The sequence below is a fragment of the Numenius arquata genome, chromosome 3, assembly GCF_964106895.1.
Source record: "Numenius arquata chromosome 3, bNumArq3.hap1.1, whole genome shotgun sequence".
Taxonomy (NCBI): domain Eukaryota; kingdom Metazoa; phylum Chordata; class Aves; order Charadriiformes; family Scolopacidae; genus Numenius; species Numenius arquata.
This window is the reverse complement of record NC_133578.1, coordinates 42,623,370-42,643,978: the sequence shown is the minus strand read 5'-3', so window position 1 is coordinate 42,643,978 and position 20,609 is coordinate 42,623,370. Positions and strand designations below refer to the sequence as shown.

Here is a 20,609-nt window from a genome sequence, read left to right as displayed (position 1 = left end):
GCAGAGGTGGCTGTGGCATCTTACAGACATCCTCGTGCACACTGTAATTTGCCACCTGAGCATTCATACAATTCCACAGCTGCTGGACACAATGCAAGATTTGCCAGTTACAGAGAAGAAGCCAGAATTAGGCCCTCAACTGTTTCATGGGAAGTGCCCCTCAAAGAGTGTTCAGACATCTCTGCTTTCTGCGACCACAAAGCCAACCCCTCCAAGCCCTGAGGCAGGTCTCAGATACAGAAAGTACAGTTTAGTGCAGGTGATGTGTCCTGCAGACAAACCTGGCATCCTGCCTCCACCTTCATCAGTCTTCTCACCCCAGAAAAAAACTTAAACAGCTCTTCCACATCTGCTCGGGGGCCATAGGCCTCCTAGAGATGAGTCTTCAAAGAGTGAAATGGGACAGGTCATGCCCGAGGGAAGGGAGCAACCTAGGCTGAGTGATGATGTGGATGTGACATATCTCCTGCATTTGCAAAAAGTTCAGCCAGAGGGAAGCTCTCAGAAGTGCAGTCCCACCCAGAGCCACCCCTGCCTCCTTCCTGGGACACTCTTTGCTGCTACTCTAAGAGAAACATGGGGGATTCCTTGGTAGGTCCACCAAACACCGCCAGCCTGTGGTCTTGGCTGGAATTAAATGCTTATTATGCAGCCTGTTATCAAATGAATGATTATCCATTTACCACACAGCAAATAACTCAAAGGATCAAAAGTTGGGCTGTGGAAGAGATTGCTTTAAAGGGCAGAGCTGGTGCTGTTGCTTCACTGCTGCCAGTGGTTTTCTTTCTGGGCAGCGCTCACCAGATTTCTGCAGAAATGGCCTCGGCGCTTAGTGCTCGTCCGCAAGTCACGGCAACGCTGGTTCTGCTCCTGTCTGTGCTCAGTTTGGCTGCTGGTGGGAAGCTGCTGGTGGTACCGGTGGACGGGAGTCATTGGCTCAGCATGCGGGAAGTGTTGGACGGACTCAGGCAGAAGGGGCATGAAGTAGTCGTTGTTGCACCCGAAATCAGTATGTACATAAAGCCAACAAAGAACGTCGTTATGAAAATGTACCCAGTCCCTTTCACAAAGGAGGAGATGGATGGAAATTTCCAGGCATTTGTACAAGATGCACTTGAAGAAGGTTCTTTTCTAGAAAGATTCCTTAAAATATACCAAAGTATGAAAAAAGTGTCTGATTTGGCAATCTCCAGCTGTGCACACTTACTGTACAACAAAGAGCTTGTCAGGTATCTTGAGGAGAGCAAGTTTGATGCTGTCTTTACAGACCCTGTACTACCCTGCGGGCAGATACTGGCTGAACATCTTTCAGTCCCTTCCGTGTTTTTTTTACGAGGAATACCCTGTGGTTTAGATTTTGAAGCCACTCAATGCCCCAATCCTCCTTCTTATGTGCCCAGGATATTTACAGACCATACAGACCGCATGAACTTTCTCCAGCGAGTTAAGAATCTGATCTTTGACATCCCAAATTTTTTCCTCTGTGATTTTGCCTTTCAACCATACGCAAAACTGGCTTCCGAGTTCCTTCAGAGGGACGTGACTGTGCCGGATCTTTTACGCCAGGCTTCCATTTGGCTCATGAGGTTAGATTTTGTGTTAGATTATCCAAGACCTTTAATGCCCAACATCATTGTAATTGGAGGAGTTAACTGTGCTCACAAGAAGCTATCTCAGGTGGGTCATGCTGTGTTTTTAATTTGTGCTCTGACAGACTTCTGTGTTCACAAGGTTGGAATTTTGTGTTGCAGATAGGAATCAAGGTCCTGTTTGGGGTGAGTTAGGCAAATATTCACAAAAGAAGTCATTTTTCTCTCGCTTTCTTCCTCACTTTCCATTTTCTGTGTAGGGTCTGGTGTTTACAGAGAAATGCATGTCAGGCTTCTGTCCTGAGCCACCCTTGCTGCCTTACCACTTCTGTCTTTGTGAATGAGTTTGCCTGCTCCTTCACACGGGTATTTCCAAAGCTAGGATCAGCAGGAGTGTAGCAGGTTGTGGACTCTCAGGCTAAGAAGCATCATCTCTGTGCCTCAGAAGGTTGTGCCTTGGTGATGGCTATGTGAGATCTGAGAAAAAAAACAGTCTCGATGAGCCTGAAGGACCTGCGGTGGCTTGGCAGGTCCTGCTCAACGGTGACAGAGCTGCCAAAGCTTTTCTAATAGAAACAGATGGGGCTTGTCTGATGCATCCACCACCTTTACCTCTCACCTGTGTAGATTGATGAACTCTAGTGCTTTTTAACCAGCTTTTTGTCAAAACAGTGATTATATGTTTACTGCACAACAAATACCTCCAAGGATCAAAAGGGCAGATACTGGATGAGTGTCTTTCAATCCCTTCTGGGGTTTTTTTGCAGAAAATACTGTGTGGTTTAGAATTTGAAGCCACTCAGTGTCCCAGTCCCCCCTCCTATGTCCCCACGATATTCACAGACTGCTTGAACTTTTTCCATCTAGGAGATCTCAGAGGGTTCTTCATTCTAGAAGAAGTCTTAACAGGCTGAGGAGGGAACAGCCCTGTCCTACAACTCCACCAGCATTCATGGTGGGGGTTGGCACATCCATTGTATAGCAAAAGAGCACACCTTCGGCACCAGTCTCAACAGGTTATTGTGAGTCCAGCTCTCCACACCGTCACACATCTCATAGGGGAACTTCATCACAATCCTCATTCATTTGTGCCTTTGCAGGGACTTGTAGTACTTTCCAGATGCTTAACATCATTTTTGTCGCACTTCCATCTTCATGAGCCTTCTCACTCCAGAAAAAAACTTAAACAGCTCTTCCACATCTGCTCAGGGGCCATAGGCCTCCTAGAGATGAGTCTTCAAAGCGACAGGCAGGTGGGGGTGTTGGGGGCAGGTCTTGCCCAGCGGGAGGGGAACAGTCTCTGCTGGGTTGAATAGTGATGTGGATGTGACACATCTCCTGCATTTGCAAAAAGTTCAGCCAGAGGGAAGCTCTCAGAAGTGCAGTCCCACCCAGAGCCACCCCTGCCTCCTTCCTGGGACACTCTTTGCTGCTACTCTAAGAGAAAGAGATGGGCGTTATCCAGTGCATCCACCTCACAGCACGTGCCTGTGGACTGGGCTGAACTTAGTACCTGTTCTGTAGCCTTTTATCAAATGAATGATTTACCACACAGCAAATAACTCGAAGGATCAAAAGTTGGGCTGTGGCAGAGATTGCTTTAAAGGGCAGAGCTGGTGCTGTTGCTTCACTGCTGCCAGTGGTTTTCTTTCTGGGCAGCGCTCACCAGATTTCTGCAGAAATGGCCTCGGTGCTTAGTGCTCGTCCACAAGTCACGGCGACGCTGGTTCTGCTCCTGTCTGCGCTCAGTTTGGCTGCTGGTGGGAAGCTGCTGGTGGTACCGGTGGATGGGAGTCCTTGGCTCAGCATGCGGGAAGTGTTGGACGGACTCAGGCAGAAGGGGCATGAAGTAGTCGTTGTTGCACCCGAAATCAGTATGTACATAAAGCCAACAAAGAACATCGTTATGAAAATGTACCCAGTCCCTTTCACAAAGGAGGAGATGGATGGAAATTTCCAGGCATTTGTACAAGATGCACTTGAAGAAGGTTCTTTTCTAGAAAGATTCCTTAAAGTATACCAAAGTATGAAAAAAGTGTCTGATTTGGCAATCTCCAGCTGTGCACACTTACTGTACAACAAAGAGCTTGTCAGGTATCTTGAGGAGAGCAAGTTTGATGCTGTCTTTACAGACCCTGTACTACCCTGCGGGCAGATACTGGCTGAACATCTTTCAGTCCCTTCCGTGTTTTTTTTACGAGGAATACCCTGTGGTTTAGATTTTGAAGCCACTCAGTGTCCCAATCCTCCTTCTTATGTGCCCAGGATATTTACAGACTATACAGACCGCATGAACTTTCTCCAGCGAGTTAAGAATCTGATCTTTGACATCCCAAATTTTTTCCTCTGTGATTTTATCTTTCAACCATACGCAAAACTGGCTTCCGAGTTCCTTCAGAGGGACGTGACTGTGCCGGATCTTTTACGCCAGGCTTCCATTTGGCTCATGAGGTTAGATTTTGTGTTAGATTATCCAAGACCTTTAATGCCCAACATCATTGTAGTTGGAGGAGTTAACTGTGCTCACAAGAAGCTATCTCAGGTGGGTCATGCTGTGTTTTTAATTTGTGCTCTGACAGACTTCTGTGTTCACAAGGTTGGAATTTTGTGTTGCAGATAGGAATCAAGGTCCTGTTTGGGATGAGTTAGGCAAATATTCACAAAAGAAGTCATTTTTCTCTCGCTTTCTTCCTCACTTTCCATTTTCTGTGTAGGGTCTGGTGTTTACAGAGAAATGCATGTCAGGCTTCTGTCCTGAGCCACCCTTGCTGCCTTACCACTTCTGTCTTTGTGAATGAGTTTGCCTGCTCCTTCACACGGGTATTTCCAAAGCTAGGATCAGCAGGAGTGTAGCAGGTTGTGGACTCTCAGGCTAAGAAGCATCATCTCTGTGCCTCAGAAGGTTGTGCCTTGGTGATGGCTATGTGAGATCTGAGAAAAAAAACAGTCTCGATGAGCCTGAAGGACCTGCGGTGGCTTGGCAGGTCCTGCTCAACGGTGACAGAGCTGCCAAAGCTTTTCTAATAGAAACAGATGGGGCTTGTCTGATGCATCCACCACCTTTACCTCTCACCTGTGTAGATTGATGAACTCTAGTGCTTTTTAACCAGCTTTTTGTCAAAACAGTGATTATATGTTTACTGCACAACAAATACCTCCAAGGATCAAAAGGGCAGATACTGGATGAGTGTCTTTCAATCCCTTCTGGGGTTTTTTTGCAGAAAATACTGTGTGGTTTAGAATTTGAAGCCACTCAGTGTCCCAGTCCCCCCTCCTATGTCCCCACGATATTCACAGACTGCTTGAACTTTTTCCATCTAGGAGATCTCAGAGGGTTCTTCATTCTAGAAGAAGTCTTAACAGGCTGAGGAGGGAACAGCCCTGTCCTACAACTCCACCAGCATTCATGGTGGGGGTTGGCACATCCATTGTATAGCAAAAGAGCACACCTTCGGCACCAGTCTCAACAGGTTATTGTGAGTCCAGCTCTCCACACCGTCACACATCTCATAGGGGAACTTCATCACAATCCTCATTCATTTGTGCCTTTGCAGGGACTTGTAGTACTTTCCAGATGCTTAACATCATTTTTGTCGCACTTCCATCTTCATGAGCCTTCTCACTCCAGAAAAAAACTTAAACAGCTCTTCCACATCTGCTCAGGGGCCATAGGCCTCCTAGAGATGAGTCTTCAAAGCGACAGGCAGGTGGGGGTGTTGGGGGCAGGTCTTGCCCAGCGGGAGGGGAACAGTCTCTGCTGGGTTGAATAGTGATGTGGATGTGACACATCTCCTGCATTTGCAAAAAGTTCAGCCAGAGGGAAGCTCTCAGAAGTGCAGTCCCACCCAGAGCCACCCCTGCCTCCTTCCTGGGACACTCTTTGCTGCTTCTCTAAGAGAAAGAGATGGGCGTTATCCAGTGCATCCACCTCACAGCACGTGCCTGTGGACTGGGCTGAACTTAGTACCTGTTCTGTAGCCTTTTATCAAATGAATGATTTACCACACAGCAAATAACTCGAAGGATCAAAAGTTGGGCAGTAGCAGAGATTGCTTTAAAGGGCAGAGCTGGTGCTGTTGCTTCACTGCTGCCAGTGGTTTTCTTTCTGGGCAGCGCTCACCAGATTTCTGCAGAAATGGCCTCGGCGCTTAGTGCTCGTCCGCAAGTCACGGCAACGCTGGTTCTGCTCCTGTCTGTGCTCAGTTTGGCTGCTGGTGGGAAGCTGCTGGTGGTACCGGTGGACGGGAGTCATTGGCTCAGCATGCGGGAAGTGTTGGACGGACTCAGGCAGAAGGGGCATGAAGTAGTCGTTGTTGCACCCGAAATCAGTATGTACATAAAGCCAACAAAGAACATCGTTATGAAAATGTACCCAGTCCCTTTCACAAAGGAGGAGATGGATTACACTTTCTGGAGAACTAGCCAGGATATATTTGAAGGAGGATCTTTTCTGGAAAGAATTGTTAAAACATATGAAGGAGTGAAAAATACTTCTGCCATGTTCCTGGCTAGCTGTACACACTTACTGTACAACAAAGAGCTTGTCAGGTATCTTGAGGAGAGCAAGTTTGATGCTGTCTTTACAGACCCACTACTACCCTGCGGGCAGATACTGGCTGAACATCTTTCAGTCCCTTCCGTGTTTTTTTTGCAGCAAATACCTTGTGGTTTAGATTTTGAAGCCACTCAGTGCCCCAATCCCCCTTCTTATGTGCCCAGGGTATTTACAGACCATACAGACCGCATGAACTTTTTCCAGCGAGTGAAGAATCTGATCTTTGACATCCCAAATTTTTTCCTCTGTGATTTTGTCTTTCAACCATACGCAAAACTGGCTTCTGAGTTCCTTCAGAGGGACGTGACTGTGCCGGATCTTTTACGCCAGGCTTCCATTTGGCTCATGAAGCTAGACTTCGTTTTACACTATCCAAGACCATTGATGCCCAACATGATTCTGGTTAGTGGAGTAAACTGTGCCCACAAGAAGCTAACTCAGGTTGGTCATACTTTGCTTTTTTCATGTCATTCATACAAGCTTTTACATACTCTGAAAAGTTGTAACACAGTTTTTGTTATAAAGGTCCCTTTCTGGTGGTAAAAGTATTTCAAACGGCTTTTTCTTTGCAATGACGTGCCAGTACTCCTTTCAGTGAAAGCATCCATATCTCACAGTATAAAAATGGAGAAAGTGCTGTAAATGAATGTGGTTCTGGGAAACTCCCCATTGGTCATGTGCTCTCCTCAAAGTAGCTTTGACGCTATAGCAGGTTGCTCAGGGACTCTTTGCTCAGGACTGTTGATCTGCTGCAAGACAGACTTTCCTTTGAGGAGACCTTCGCTCATCCTGTTGTCCACCTTGTTGTTGCTGATTTCCTCCATGTTTCTGTCTTTTTTTCTTTAAAGAAGGATTCTCTATGTTTTGAATTGCCATAGGCTCATTAAATTCTTAGGTTAGGAGGTCATTTGCAGGCCTGTCAGACAATCTCCTCGTCAAAGCAGGTCCACTCAGTTCAGGTTGTTCCATTCTATGTCTTGTCAAGTTTTAATATCTCCTATGACCCTTCTAGTGAAAACACTTTATTATATCCAATTTATTATTATATCCAGTTTGAATTTTCCATGTTGCAGGAAACATTGCAGCTTATGTCTTGTTGCCTCTTGTCCTGTCAATCTCGCATAAGAGTACATCTTCACTGAATTTCACTGAATTTCACTGAATTTTTAGAGTTGGAAGGGACCATAAAGATCATCTAGTCCAACTCCCCTGCCGAAGCAGGATTGCCCAGAGCATGTCAGAGCATGTTACTCAGGACTGCATCCAGGCGGGTCTTGAAAATCTCCAAAGAAGGGGACTCCACGACCTCCCTGGGCAGCCTGTTCCAGGGCTCTGGCACCCTCACTGTAAAGAAGTTTCTTCTCATATTTGAGTGGAACCTCCTATGTTCCAGCTTGTGCCCGTTGCCCCTCGTCCTCTCACTGGCAACCACTGAAAAGAGTCTGGCTCCCTCCTCCTTCAACCCACCCTTCAGATACTTATAAGCATTGATTATAAGCTCCCTCAGCCTTCTCTTCTCCAGGCTAAAGAGTCCCAGCTCTCTCAGCCTTTCTTCATAAGGGAGATGCTCCAATCCTTGAATCATCCTCGTTGCCCTTTGCTGGACTCTTTCCAGTAGTTCCCTGTCCCTCTTGAATTGGGGAGCCCAGAACTGGACGCATTATTCCAGTTGTGGCCTCACCAGTGCAGAGTAGAGGGGGAGAATGACTTCCCTCCACCTACTGGCCACACTCTTCCCTATGCAGCCCAGGATTCCATTGGCCTTCCTGGCCACAAGAGCACACTGCTTGCTCATTGTCATTTTGCTGTCTACCAGGACCCCCAGATCTTTCTCTTCAGAACTTGACTCCAGCAGGTCCACACCTAACCTGTATTGGTGCCTGACATTCTTCTTCCCCAGGTGCAGGACCCTACACTTTTCCCTGTTGAACCTCATGAGGTTCTTCCTTGCCCAGCTCTCCAGCCTGTCCAGGTCTCGCTGGATGGCAGCACGGCCCTCCAGGGTGTCAGCCACCCCTCACAGTTTGGTATCATCAGCAAACTTCCTGAGGATACACTCGGTCCCCTCCTCCAGGTCGCTGATGAATATGTTGAACAGGATTGGACCAAGTACTGACCCCTGGGTGACACCACTGGTTACAGACCTCCAGCTTGAACCTGCTCCATTAATCTTTGTGTGCTTTATGCCCTTCCATGAAGGTAGTTAAAGACAGCAATAAGATCTCCTGTTGCCCTTTGCCGTCTATCCAGCTGGAGCGCAGCCTGTCTTCTGGCATGGAGTTAGCCCAGCCTGGCGGAAGAACTTTGCTTTTGCCTTTGCTGACCTTCATGAGGCTCCTGTTGGCCCATTTCTGCAGCTTGTGGCATTCTTTTTGCATGTCCCAGGCCAGTGATGCTCCTTATTTAAAGCATCAACTGGCATCATAAAAATAAATTAAAAGTGAGGTTACATTATTCTTATGAAATGAATGTTAGATTGATTTCAAATTTTTTTTAATGTGTATTCAAATGTATTTTGTGGTTTGCAGAGTAACATCATAACTTCTATTTTTAGAAATAACTCTTCCTGATAAGTAAGTTTTTCAGATATTGACTTTGCAAAACAGTGAAATAGGGCTTATTTTTCAGAAAGAGCAGAATTTCACACAGTAAAAATGAAGCATTTTTAAGAGGATTAAAACTTGGCACTCAGTCTAGGAAAGCAGAGACAGAATAAACCAAATAGCTAAACCTACGTAAAGAACTATGACAGAGGATCCATGGCAGAGGTCTATAAAATCCTGAAAAGTGTAGGGAAGGTGAAAGGAGAACTGATAGGCAGTTTCTCCCAGTACTTGACCTATGACTAACACTGAAATGAGGCGGCAGCAAGCTTAAAGCAAACAAAAGGCAGTACTGTTTCCTGTTCCACACCATACATAAAATGAAAAAAAAATTAATCTGCCTCTCAACACCAGCAGATTTTTTTTTTTTTTTGGTCGACAAAACCTATGAATTTAGAAAGGATCTGGGTGGTTTTTAAGAGTGTCATGGTCTAGTTGATTTTCACCCTGTCCCCCAGCAGCTCCCCCAGCTCTATGCTGAGCATGATTCACATGGTATGGAGCACCCCTTTGGATAGTTTGGGTCAGCCTCCTGTCCCAGATGTGTCCTGTCCCATCTCCTTGTGAAAATCAACCCTGTCCCTGCTGGAACCAGGACAAAGAGGTACATTCTGACTGCCAGGATTTGTAGACTTACAAAAGAGGTACTCATGGATTCCCCAAACTGGGGATATTCACTGGACCATTTCCAACCAATACAACCTTGGCACTCAAGTCTGTACTTTAGCTTTACTTTCTTCTGGTAGATATCTCTTTTCACCCTTGCCTTCGGACTAGGCTGAACTTGTGGACTTCATTCAGTCTCTGGACTCATAAATATGTGAAAGGGTGTTCTTTGCTCAAAGTCCAGTGGATGGGACTGTAGTGATGTCTGAAACTCCTTCCTCTTTATTGCAGTTTCCTTAGACGTTGCAGTGCTCCTTGCTGTCTAGAGAATGGCTTATGAGAATCACTTTTTTTTTAACGTGCCACACTTCTATCAAAATAAACTTTTTAGGACACACATAGTATTAGCCTTGGAATGTGCTTATCACACCCAGGTACCTTTAGCAAAGGTAAACATTTCATGAATCAGATTTCCCATCACTCCCACCCGCCCCAAGACAACTCTTCCAGGCTGCTGCACAGCGTGAAGAAACCATTCAGAGCTCTCTCCAATCAGGTGTGGTTGGTTGGGGAATCTAAACTGGTCTGTCTTCTCCAGCCAGCAATTGCTCTTGTGCAGCTACCGTTCCTGTATGGTTTTTTTTGCTTTTGCAAACTTGCAGACTTTCAGATCCACCTTTTCCCTTTCTGTGAAATATGCCTTAATGGCAGATGAGATCTGCTTGGTCAGGCACTTCTTTTAAGCACAAACTGCAGATATCTGCTTTTGTAGTTTTATCTTGAAAGTTTTCATGTGCCCTTGCATGTTCTCCCTGTATAAGGAAATTGCTTTGTTTATAGGCACCTATTTCATTCCCACATCTACTGATTGGGTTTCATTTGCAGCAGCTTCAAGCCAGGTTCTCAAGAATAATTAGACACTTAAATCCCATTCAGATCAACTTGATTTGGATATCTAAACAGGTCCTTAGAGTGGGACTCTCTTCCACATCAGATCACATCAGCCATGCCGTTATACAGGCAAACTTTCAAAACCTCAGAAGTAAAAAGCTTTATCCAAATGTTCTGTCTGAGTCTCTCAAGCTGCTGTTTGTGGCCCTGATTATACTATTTATTGCTACCCAGAAAAAACCTGGCATCGTCATTGTTCCTCCCCACCGAGTAGCTATAGTCTACTGTTGAGTGCTATAGAGAAGAGGACTTCCAATAAGGATGTTAATTTTTTTTGCCTTAAAAATCTTATCATAGCACATACAGAAACTCTGTTCTCCCCTTCTTCTGGTAAGCACAGGACACAAGTGTGGACTTCCCACTGGCTCACATCACAGCCAAGCCTTGGTAATTTCTTTTGAAAAGTAGCTATTACTAAAAACTTTAAAAAATGTTTGCCCCATAGCCTCTCACCTATGAATTCTTATGGCCCCTCTTGAGCAAGGACTGCATATTCTGCTGCATCATTGCTTTCAAAAAGATGTTTGGCCTTGAGCCACTCACCTACAAACTCTTATGGCCCCTCTTGAGCAAGTTCTGCTTGTTCTCACATGTTCTGCTGCATCACTGTTTACATAAAAAGGTGTTTGGTTAATATGTTACTCAGACTTTGGTGACACCACTACTTGGCGTGCCAGCTCCTGCTTACCATCTAGAACATTGTGTGTGAACTCCAGGGACCTTTCTGGGCAAAAGTGTAGGGAGAAAGTTGGAGCTTTAGGTCTTTCATGTCAGCAGTGCAACATGCTTCTTGTATTATAAGCTCTCTGGAGAAGCTCAGTGGCCATGAAAGTTGATTCCTGACTTGAATCTGGCACAGCACAGAAAAACCCCTGTGATAACAAGTGCTACCTCTGCTAATCAAAGAACCTGCTAATTGTTCTGTGACTTAAATGCATGGAAATGCTTCTTGCTTTAGGTACCTTGATAGCACTCTTATCACCATTTAAAACCTGATCTTTGACCTCCAACAACCTGTCTTAGCAAACACTTTCTAGAGGTAAAGATTAATGACCATCAAGTTATAAATGCGGTACAACTATTTCTTGCTTTCATATGCTCTGTGGAAGAAGTAAGAAGGAACAGTTGATTTCTTTTCCTGCCGACAGCCCCGTGACAGTTATGTGGAGGTATCAGACATACGCTGGGCTTGCTCTTTTTCTGTCTTTCTGGAGTTTGGCAGAAGGTGGGAAGCTTTTGGTTGTGCCTCAGGATGGAAGTCACTGGCTGAGCATGCGAGTGGTTCTAGAGAAACTCTGGGAGAGGGGGCATGAAATAGTTGCAGTGATTCCTGAAGCCACTTTGCTCATGAAAAGCTCACAATCTTTCACCATCAAAACATACTCAGTGCCTTACACACAGGAGTTTGTGGATAGATTCTACCATTCCATCGGTGAAAAAAGTTTTGATAACCCTTCCTTCCTAGAAAAAGTTACAGTTTTACTCAGCAATATATCAGACCTGACCAGCATGTTCTCTTCTGCTTGTCGGCATCTCTTGTATGATGAAGAACTAATGAAATACCTCCATGACAGCAAATTTGATGCCATTATGATGGATCCTGTGTTGCCCTGTGGACCAATTGTTGCTGAGCATCTCTCTCTCCCTTCAGTGTACTTCATGCGTGGTCTTCCATGTACCTTAGACTACAAAGCCACGCAGTGTCCCAGTCCTTTCTCTTATGTGCCGAGGACTTTCATGTCCAGTTCAGACCACATGACCTTTACAGAGCGTGTGAAGAACCTTCTGATTGGGTTTTCAGAGCCTTTGGTTTGCAATCTGTTTTATTCAAAATTTGAGAACTTAGCTTCTGAGTTTCTTCGCAGAGAAGTTACAATACTGGAACTGTTTAGCAAAGCATCCATTTGGCTGATGAGATATGACTTTGTTTTTGACTATCCGCGCCCAGTAATGCCAAACATGGTCTATATAGGAGGCATCAACTGTGAGCAGAAGAAGCCATTATCAAAGGTATGTCATTGTCTACATTGAGGGTGTTATAGCATTTATTAGCGATTGTTTAAGATTTGCTTTTCTAAGTGCTTCCTATAGTAGTATTTACGCTTGAGCCAATCCATGATTGAATACCAGGATGGCGTGATTTGGAAGTGGGAATCTCAGGCTCTGAGAGATGATCACAAGACCTTGGTTGCAGTGCAAGCAGCTGAAGAGTTTCTCTCTGGGAGAGTTTAGGTGAAGTTGTCTAAGCTGCGTAGCTGCCTAGGTATAGCTTAGCTTGTTGCCAGCATATCACCATATCATCAGACAATCATGGCATGTATGCTATATCTAGATAAATGACAAAATAATTCTCGGTCGTATGATTTTAATATCCCTTACAGTTGTGGAATACTGATTAATTGCAGGAGACTTGATTGGACAAAAAATAGAAGCGTGGAACTAACTCTGTGTATGTATCCAGGCACTTACAGCATGCAATAGAGACTGATAATGGGGGTGAATCCCCCAAAACCAGGGGTATGCAAAGGGAGCTCTTTTGCCTCTGAACTTCTGTAAGAAGGACTGTAAGATAGCATATAAGAAGGTGACTGGGAAAAGGAGCCTTCTACCCTCCCTCCCTAGGTTGCTTAAATCTCCCTAGTGGGCTGTGCAAATAGTGCAGATGTCGGTCATTTATTCTGTTTTTTCAGACTGCAGTGGTGTTGCAACAGCAGAAGTTATTGCTAAGCTTTTATCATGTTTACTACTCTAGACTATCAAAGTTATCACTTTGATAACTGGTATGATATAGAAACAAATCGGAAGATAAACCTTATCAACCCCCTGTATATCAAATCTCTGTCAATCATTGCTCCTTGTTTAGACTCTGAGAGCACAAGGTAATCCAACTTTTGTTCTGAGCTGTGTGTCCAATCGGCTGAGCGGACCCAAGGCAGGGAGTTCATCATTAACTGGATGTCAATAAGGTAGTGATTGCTTGGTCAGGTGTTACCATTCATAACTCTGCTCAGTCAGAGTCCCATTCATAACCCCGCTCAGCCTTCCAGTGCGACACACTGCCAATTGCTTGGTGCTTCTCCCTCAAGCATTCGAATCCGCCAATGTTAATTCAAACATTTGACTTTCCCTTGCAGCGTCCGCTTGCTTAAAGCCTTCACTGGCACAGGTGATAAACCCAACCTTTACCCACAGTTAAAAATTACCCTTATTTCTGTCCACAAACATAAAGTCCATTAAAAGTTAAACACTTACCTTAGTTAAGATTAAAGTGCAAAGTACCCCCACGATTCATTCCTCGTCCCCTGAAACAGTTTTGCAGCTGTTTGAAACTTTGCTGAGGGCGCAGGGAAAATGACTTCGTCAAATCCAGGATTTAAATCTATTACCTCCTGGGTTGTGCTTTTCCTGCTCCTGTGGACCTTTTCTGAAGGTGGAAAGCTTTTGGTTGTACCTATCGATGGCAGCCACTGGCTCAGCATGCGCCCGGTTGTGGAGCGGCTTGGACAGAGGGGACATGAAATTGTGGTGGTTCCTCCAGAGATAAATTTGCGGATAGATTCGTCAGTGCGTTATACCATGAAACCATACTCTGTGCCTTATACCAAGGAGTATGTGGAGGAGGAATTTAAAAAACTGGGGTATAGAAGTTTCACACCTCAACCCTTCTTGGAAAAATTCTCAAAAATGGCAAATATTACAACCATGTTCTTTGAATCCTGCAAACGTCTTCTGTCTAACAGAGAGCTGATCCAATACCTCGAAGAAAGTAAATTTGATGCTGTCTTTATGGATCCTTTCTTTCCGTGTGGACAGATAGTGGCCGAACACCTTTCCCTACCTTCTGTGTACCTTGTACGGGGACTGCCGTGCAGCCTAGACTTCCACGCTACCCTCTGCCCAAATCCTCCCTCTTACATTCCCAGGTTCTTCACCCGCTACACGGACCGCATGGCATTCCTCCAGCGTGTGGGCAACCTCATAGCCAGCCTGAGCAGTTCCCTGATTTGCAGTGTTCTTTATTCTCCGTATGATCATTTGATCAAAGAATTCCTCCAGCGAGAGGCAACATTGCTTGAACTGTTCAGCCATGCGTCTATTTGGCTCATGAAATATGACTTTGTGTTTGAGTACCCCAGGCCCCTAATGCCTAATATGGTCTTGATTGGAGGCATAAGCTGCACGCGGGAAAAAGCATTATCAGAGGTTAGTTACCTTTTTTTCCCCTGGCTTAGCTATGACTGCACTGTTTGCTGTCACCATAAGATGGAGCTCCTGGCAGTACAAATAATAACAGGAGAAAGAGCGAGGTGGAAGTGCTTAGGAAAGCACTTTGCACCTCTACATCCCTTGTGCAATGAGGTGTGAGTTCTTTTGCGCGTGATATCTGGATTTCCAGACAAGCATGCACGAAAAGCTGGGCTTTTCCAGGTTTTCTTCCAGTATTTTCTGACTGCCTATTTCCACTGACCTTGTTTTGTATACCTCTTTACAATACTTGGTGCTAGCTGGGGTAATGCAGCAGGCCAAGTCATCCTAGTTGATGCATCCCCTGGAGCAGAGGACAGAGCCCTTGAGCAGAGGACAGTTTCTGCAGCAATTTCAGTCTGTGGCAGACCTGAACAATATCCCTACAAGACGTTGTCCCAGATCTCGACTGCAATGTTTTGCTTGAACTATACCAAACTACCCAAATATGGGGTATCTGCCACTTTCCACTAGGAAATCCTCCCAACTCTTAGTGCTTTCTTTTATTTTTCAGTGAGTCTCTGCTGCAGGTGCTTCATAAATCTTGTGTGCAGTACCCACCGATACGCTCAGATGCTGGTTAAAAAGGCTTTACTGAAAGTAACCTGCCTATTCCCAAAGCAGGGCTGCAAAAAGTTTCAGGACGGTAGGGGTGCTTCTGAGAAAAAAAGTCAGACCTTGGCACACAAAAACATTTCAAGAACAAGAGTCGAACAGATGTGGTGGGTCCCACAGAGAATCCACAGGGTTAAATACACCCTGAAATAGCCCTATCTGTTCCCCTGCATCGGGAGCTGCAGGAACTAAGTCAGCCACTGGCCAAAGAATTTTGTACCAAAGCACATTTGTCCTTTGGGGAGGATCTTGCAGTTCCCAGATGTCTGTGAGTTTATACAGAACCGAGCCCTGAGTTCCCAACCAGATATCTGTGATGCCTTAATGGAGGGCATGGGTTCAGAGAAATCTGGTAAGGCAGAACCAAGCCCTGAAATTAGAGTTTACATTTCACCTTGCTTGCCCCGAGGAGAGCATCAGGTTCAAGGTGCAGCTATCAGCAAACCCTCAACAGCTCCTTCTCTTTGGGATCCAGTCTCATGCAAAGGGCCATGGCACTCTGGTCAGACACAAAAATATGTAATGGAGCATAAATTAAGAGTTTCAGTCTCAGTTATCCCCTCAGACCATAGAGATGATAGAATCATAGAATGGTTTGGGTTGGAAGAGACCTTAGAGATCATCTTGTTCCAACCCCTTTGCCATGGGCAGGGACACCTCCCACTAGACCAGGTTACTCAACGTTTCAATTGCCAGACCTGTGGAAACAGTTAATTTTATTCCACTCATTTAACTCTGATGCCTGCAGCAACTCCCTCCAGTTTTGTCTTTCCTTCCCTGGCTTTACCAAATATTTTTCTACGGCATAGGGTATTTGCTTCAGCCTTTGGCTGTTTTTATGCTTCACTGGAATCCTTTTCTTCTTAGATTCCAGTGATAGATCTCCTAGTCCTTCTTTTATTTAAATCACACAAACAAAACAGATTAAAAAAACCCCAACCTGGCAGTGGTTCCATATTCTCATACTCAAAGCGGGCCAAATAAATCCAGATATTAGAAGATAGAGCTATCCGCCATCAGAAGACTTTTCAAAATCTTAATTCTCTCTTGCAGCTGCATGATCTGAAAAGAAGAGCATCGACTCTAAATCCAGAGTATCTGACTTGCAATAAATGTGAAAATAAACCGCAACATACTCACCTGGGGATTGGTTGCCAGGAAAAGTATGATGATAAGCTGATCTCCTTAATTGGTTCGGCATCTTTTCTATTGCACAGAAGCCGATGTCTTTGAGCAGGCAGGCTTTGCTATGTGACAGTTTTAAAGTAACTTTTTTCTCCTGCCCCTACTGAATCTCAGTTCAGGCTTCAGTTCTGCAGGCACTCGCACACCTCTGTAACTTTGTTCATCCATCTGTGCCCATTTTTTTTCCCTGGGACTCATTTTCCTGTAATTCTCCTGATCATGATTTTCTTGTGTTGACTGTTCACCTTTCCAGGTATTTTTTTGGGAACGTGACAGAAATTATAGCACCTGACATGGAAGGGATTTTGACTGAGGATGTACTTTGTGTTGGCAGGAATTTGAAGCTATTGTGAATGCCTCTGGAGAACACGGCATTGTTGTCTTCTCGCTGGGCTCCATGGTCTCTGAGATTCCTATGAAGAGAGCCATAGAAATTGCAGATGCCTTGGGATCAATCCCTCAAACGGTATGGTTTCCCTCTCCCCCTTCCAGTACAGCAATTTAACACTGTTTTCAAATAGACTATACCATTACCTGTGGCTTTCAGTGTGCTTGGTCCTCCCTTCTTTCTCCTGCTTCCTGGTGCCAGAAGAAACTATTCCCCCTGCAGCTCTGCATGACAAAACAGGTTTCCTGCGCCAGGGATGTTTTCAGCTGTGGTTTTCCACCCCACTGAGGAGCAGCAAGAGGCCAGCTGCTGAGAACTGACATTGTTTTTACTTCTCTTGAAAGGTTTTGTGGCGCTACACGGGAGAGGTGCCCCCCAACCTGCCAAAGAACGTAAAGCTCGTCAAATGGCTGCCACAGAATGATCTTCTAGGTAGGTCTGAGATACTTTGAGGGATACCAGCGTGTTTGTTTGAATCCGATACTGCTGTCATAAGGCCCCTTTAGCATCATCTGTGCTGACTGCCTCTATCGCTGTGAGTCTCAGGACTTCCTTACAACCTTTGCTGTTTGAACCAGAGCTCATCTTTTAGGAACTGATCTGATGCAACTTCGAAGTTGCTGAATTATGAAACAACACTGTTTGGAAAGGTGTTCCAACACTTGACTACCCTTAGTGTCAAAAATGGGGATCTTTATCTCTGACTAGCCAGTCTCAACACCCAGCCAGGGATTTTTGTCATACCTTTGTCTACTGGACTGAAAAGAAAATGTAAGGTCCCCGAGTGAGCATTTCCAGACAGGTCATCAGGCTTTTCAAGCAGTAAAATTGTACGTGCTATTGCCAGGGGTGCATTTGTTGGTCAGACAACAGGGCTGGGCTGTGGGAGATCTGCAAAACCAGCAAATGGAAAACATGTGAGAAAAGTAAGGAATGGTAACATCTTCTTTAACCTCACTTGGCTCTGATTTCATCCTAAAATCTGAGAAGCTTTGGAGGATTATCCAAGGCTTTCCAGAGATTACCCAAACGAAGACAGAGCTCTAGAACCCAAGGTCCATTCAATCCCCTGCAACATCCTGTTCTCTGCAGCCCTCAGTCTGTCCCTAAGTAATGATGCACATGACAACCCAAAGTTCTTGATTTATATCTACCCGTATCATTTTTATGCAAGTTTTTCCCCAGAGGTGTGTTCCTGTGACTTAATAAATCAAATAGCTAAGCAAGTCTTTCTTTCCTCCACAGCTCACCCTAAGACTCGTGCCTTTATCACCCATGGAGGCTCACACGGTGTTTACGAGGGCATATGCAATGCGGTGCCGATGGTATTAATGCCATTATTTGGAGACCAGATGGACAACGCAAAGAGAATAGAGTCACGAGGAGCAGGACTGACACTGAATATACTTGAAATGACTTCGAAGGACATATCCACTGCTCTGAAAGCAGTTATTAACGATAAAAGGTCAGTAATAGAAACACAGCCTTTCTCCTCCTACTGTTGTGTAACAGCAGTACGCTAGCTTCCAGCTGAACAGAGTGTTGTCTGTTCTTCTATGCCTTCTTGATATACAGAGCTACATCACAGAGAAGCTGATGCTTGCTCTGGGTTAATCTTGTCCTGTCCCTGTGACGGCACTGTCCTTCTCACTGCCTGGGATTATAATCATTAGGTGACAAGAACTGGCTGATCTGAGAGGATGCAGGTAACAGAGAAGAGGGGGTATAAGTGCAATGCCAGAAATCAAGTTGACAAAAGAAGTGCCACCTGCTTAAAGCCAAATTTACCAGGCAGGGATGTAGAGGGTGTTGACATAATGTGGTAGAAAAGGCAAGTGGTGAAGGGAGATGTGGCAAACCGCTTTTGTTCCCCAAATCAGTGTTGACATGAGTGAGTGGAAAGCCTGAAAAAGTTGAAAGGCTCAGCTGCCTGGCTTGTTTTCTTTGCATGAGGGTTGCCCAGAGATGCTGTCTGCACAGCAGCGGGAGGAAGAAGACAAGTGGCAGAGCCTTGGTATAGTCCAGAGGCTGGCTGTACTGCATCAGAAGGCTCTGTCTTCCAGCTGGCAGGAACATAGCTATTATCACTCATTTATTTTACAGACGTTTTCCCCCAACTAGTGCTCCTAAGGAGCTGCATGAACACAGCCAGCTGCTGCCTGGCTCAGCAAGGCTGGACAATTCCAGCACAGAGCAGAAGGAATATGCACGGGTATGCTGAGGTGGTACAGGGAACCCCGCTAGACATCATAGTATTTATTGCAGTCAGCACGCCCAAGGTGTTTCAAGGCATCACAACAAAGGGGAACTTTAAGACACAGCCTCTTCTTCCCCGCTCCTGTTCTCTGTTGTCATTAGCGCCTCCAAGTCCTTGGCATCCTCTTTCCCATCTTGTTCCTGAGAACTGGCACCTTATTGCCATTGTTTCATCACCATCATTCTTACAGGAATACTTCTACTACTAAGATGGCTTTTTCTATAGCTGGACAGCTTTTCTATACCCACTCTCACATTTCAGCCAGATGCCTTCAACCTTCACCAAAGAGATTTTCCTGACAGCTCAAACGAAGCTTTTCTGCTCCTTTTACTAATACCTTTTCTCCTTTCTTTGCCATTGAGAACAGTACTTTTCTGGGCCCATAATTTTGCCATTATCCTTCTCATGGGATGGTGGTGGTGGGAAACACCACCAGAGAAGCCCCTGGTGGGCCATCAGACAACTGGCACTGCATCCTTTTTTTTTCTGGGGACTCAGTCTCAGCAGCACAAGTCATTGAAAACACCCAACGTCTTTTCTTGGCAGATACAAAGAGAACATCAAGCGCCTCTCGGACCTTCACCTCGACAGACCCATCCACCCCCTGGACCTGGCCGTGCACTGGGTGGAGTTTGTAATGAGACACAAAGGGGCCCCGCACCTGCGACCTGCTGCTCATGACCTGAACTGGATCCAGTACCACTCTCTGGATGTCATCGCCTTCCTCCTTGCCGTGGGGCTCCTCTCCCTCTTCATTTCTTTGAAGTGCTGCCTGTTCTGCTGCCGCAGGTGCTGCTGTAAGAAGGGAAGAACAAGAAAGCCAACCAAATCAAAGTCCCACTAGCAGGTGAAACCAGTGGTGGGAGCTAAGGCCTCTGCTCTGGACTGGAAGGGTCAGAGAACATCCCAGATTTCACTAAAATAATTGCTGAGTTTTAGTCAAGAAATAATAGCATTCCTTTAAACTAGAGCCACGGGAAGGGTTGTTTCACTGATACAGTTTTTGCCTTTAATTAAGAATCAGTTGTTAAAAATAATTTGTGTAGGAGTGCTTCAGTCACTTGGGAAGATGTTAGTGTGAAGTCCAAGGCTCCTGGCTTCTATGTCTTGGCATACAGAGGACTCACAGTCCTCTTTTTTAACCTCTCTATGCAATGGAGATGTATAGAAATTTCAGAAGACCTTGCTTCAAGGGCTTTGGGAGAACCATTTGTTCTGGTGTAAGACTGTCAGGTTATCAAGCACTTTGAAATCTTTGTACAGCTGTTGTAGAAGAGGCAAATGTTATACACTGACAATGTGTGTCACATAGGCCAAGCTAGATGCACATCTTAAATGGGTTTTGTGGGTGTTTACAATACCCTGGACTCATTTAAGGTTTCAGGAGGGAAGTGCTTGTAAAGCCACTGGTGTTTCACTTAAGTTCCCCATCAGGCAGAGTGCTGTTAGCTGGAGCTTACCTGCTAGGTGATGAGGCCTTTGTGAACAATATTTATGAAACCCAACTGATTTACTCTTTGTAAGTGATGTTTAAGTAAAGACCCAAAATGCAGTCCTATAAATAAATCACCGATACTAACAATAATGGCTCTTGTGTTTTCCAACTGAGAGATAT

At 45.2% G+C, this 20,609-nt stretch overlaps 3 protein-coding genes across 3 annotated transcripts; all 3 read left to right on the top strand.

Annotated features, from left to right (window-relative positions):
- Positions 1-576: 576 nt before the first annotated feature.
- LOC141463465 (UDP-glucuronosyltransferase 1A1-like) lies at positions 577-2,231 on the top strand. Its single transcript, XM_074145851.1, has 2 exons — positions 577-1,677; positions 2,217-2,231. The coding sequence occupies exons 1-2, from the start codon at positions 577-579 to the stop codon at positions 2,229-2,231; spliced, it is 1,116 nt and encodes a 371-aa protein (XP_074001952.1).
- Positions 2,232-3,228: 997 nt separating this feature from the next.
- Positions 3,229-4,685, top strand: LOC141463464 (UDP-glucuronosyltransferase 1A1-like). Its single transcript, XM_074145850.1, has 2 exons — positions 3,229-4,131; positions 4,671-4,685. The coding sequence occupies exons 1-2, from the start codon at positions 3,271-3,273 to the stop codon at positions 4,683-4,685; spliced, it is 876 nt and encodes a 291-aa protein (XP_074001951.1). The 5' UTR covers positions 3,229-3,270.
- Positions 4,686-5,724: 1,039 nt separating this feature from the next.
- LOC141463463 (UDP-glucuronosyltransferase 1A1-like) lies at positions 5,725-19,838 on the top strand. Its single transcript, XM_074145848.1, has 6 exons — positions 5,725-6,155; positions 11,879-12,314; positions 16,684-16,815; positions 17,082-17,169; positions 17,983-18,202; positions 19,541-19,838. Exons 1-6 carry the CDS (start codon positions 5,725-5,727, stop codon positions 19,836-19,838), a joined length of 1,605 nt encoding a protein of 534 aa, XP_074001949.1.
- Positions 19,839-20,609: the final 771 nt, after the last annotated feature.

Excerpts from the sequence above, each read along its gene's own strand:
- LOC141463465 (XM_074145851.1), top strand. The coding sequence starts at position 577 with ATGGGGGATTCCTTGGTAGGTCCACCAAACACCGCCAGCCTGTGGTCT.
- LOC141463464 (XM_074145850.1), top strand. The coding sequence starts at position 3,271 with ATGGCCTCGGTGCTTAGTGCTCGTCCACAAGTCACGGCGACGCTGGTT.
- LOC141463463 (XM_074145848.1), top strand. The coding sequence starts at position 5,725 with ATGGCCTCGGCGCTTAGTGCTCGTCCGCAAGTCACGGCAACGCTGGTT. Across the intron at positions 12,315-16,683 it reads AGAAGAAGCCATTATCAAAG|GAATTTGAAGCTATTGTGAA; the intron begins GTATGTCATTGT and ends TTGTGTTGGCAG. Across the intron at positions 18,203-19,540 it reads GCAGTTATTAACGATAAAAG|ATACAAAGAGAACATCAAGC; the intron begins GTCAGTAATAGA and ends TTTTCTTGGCAG.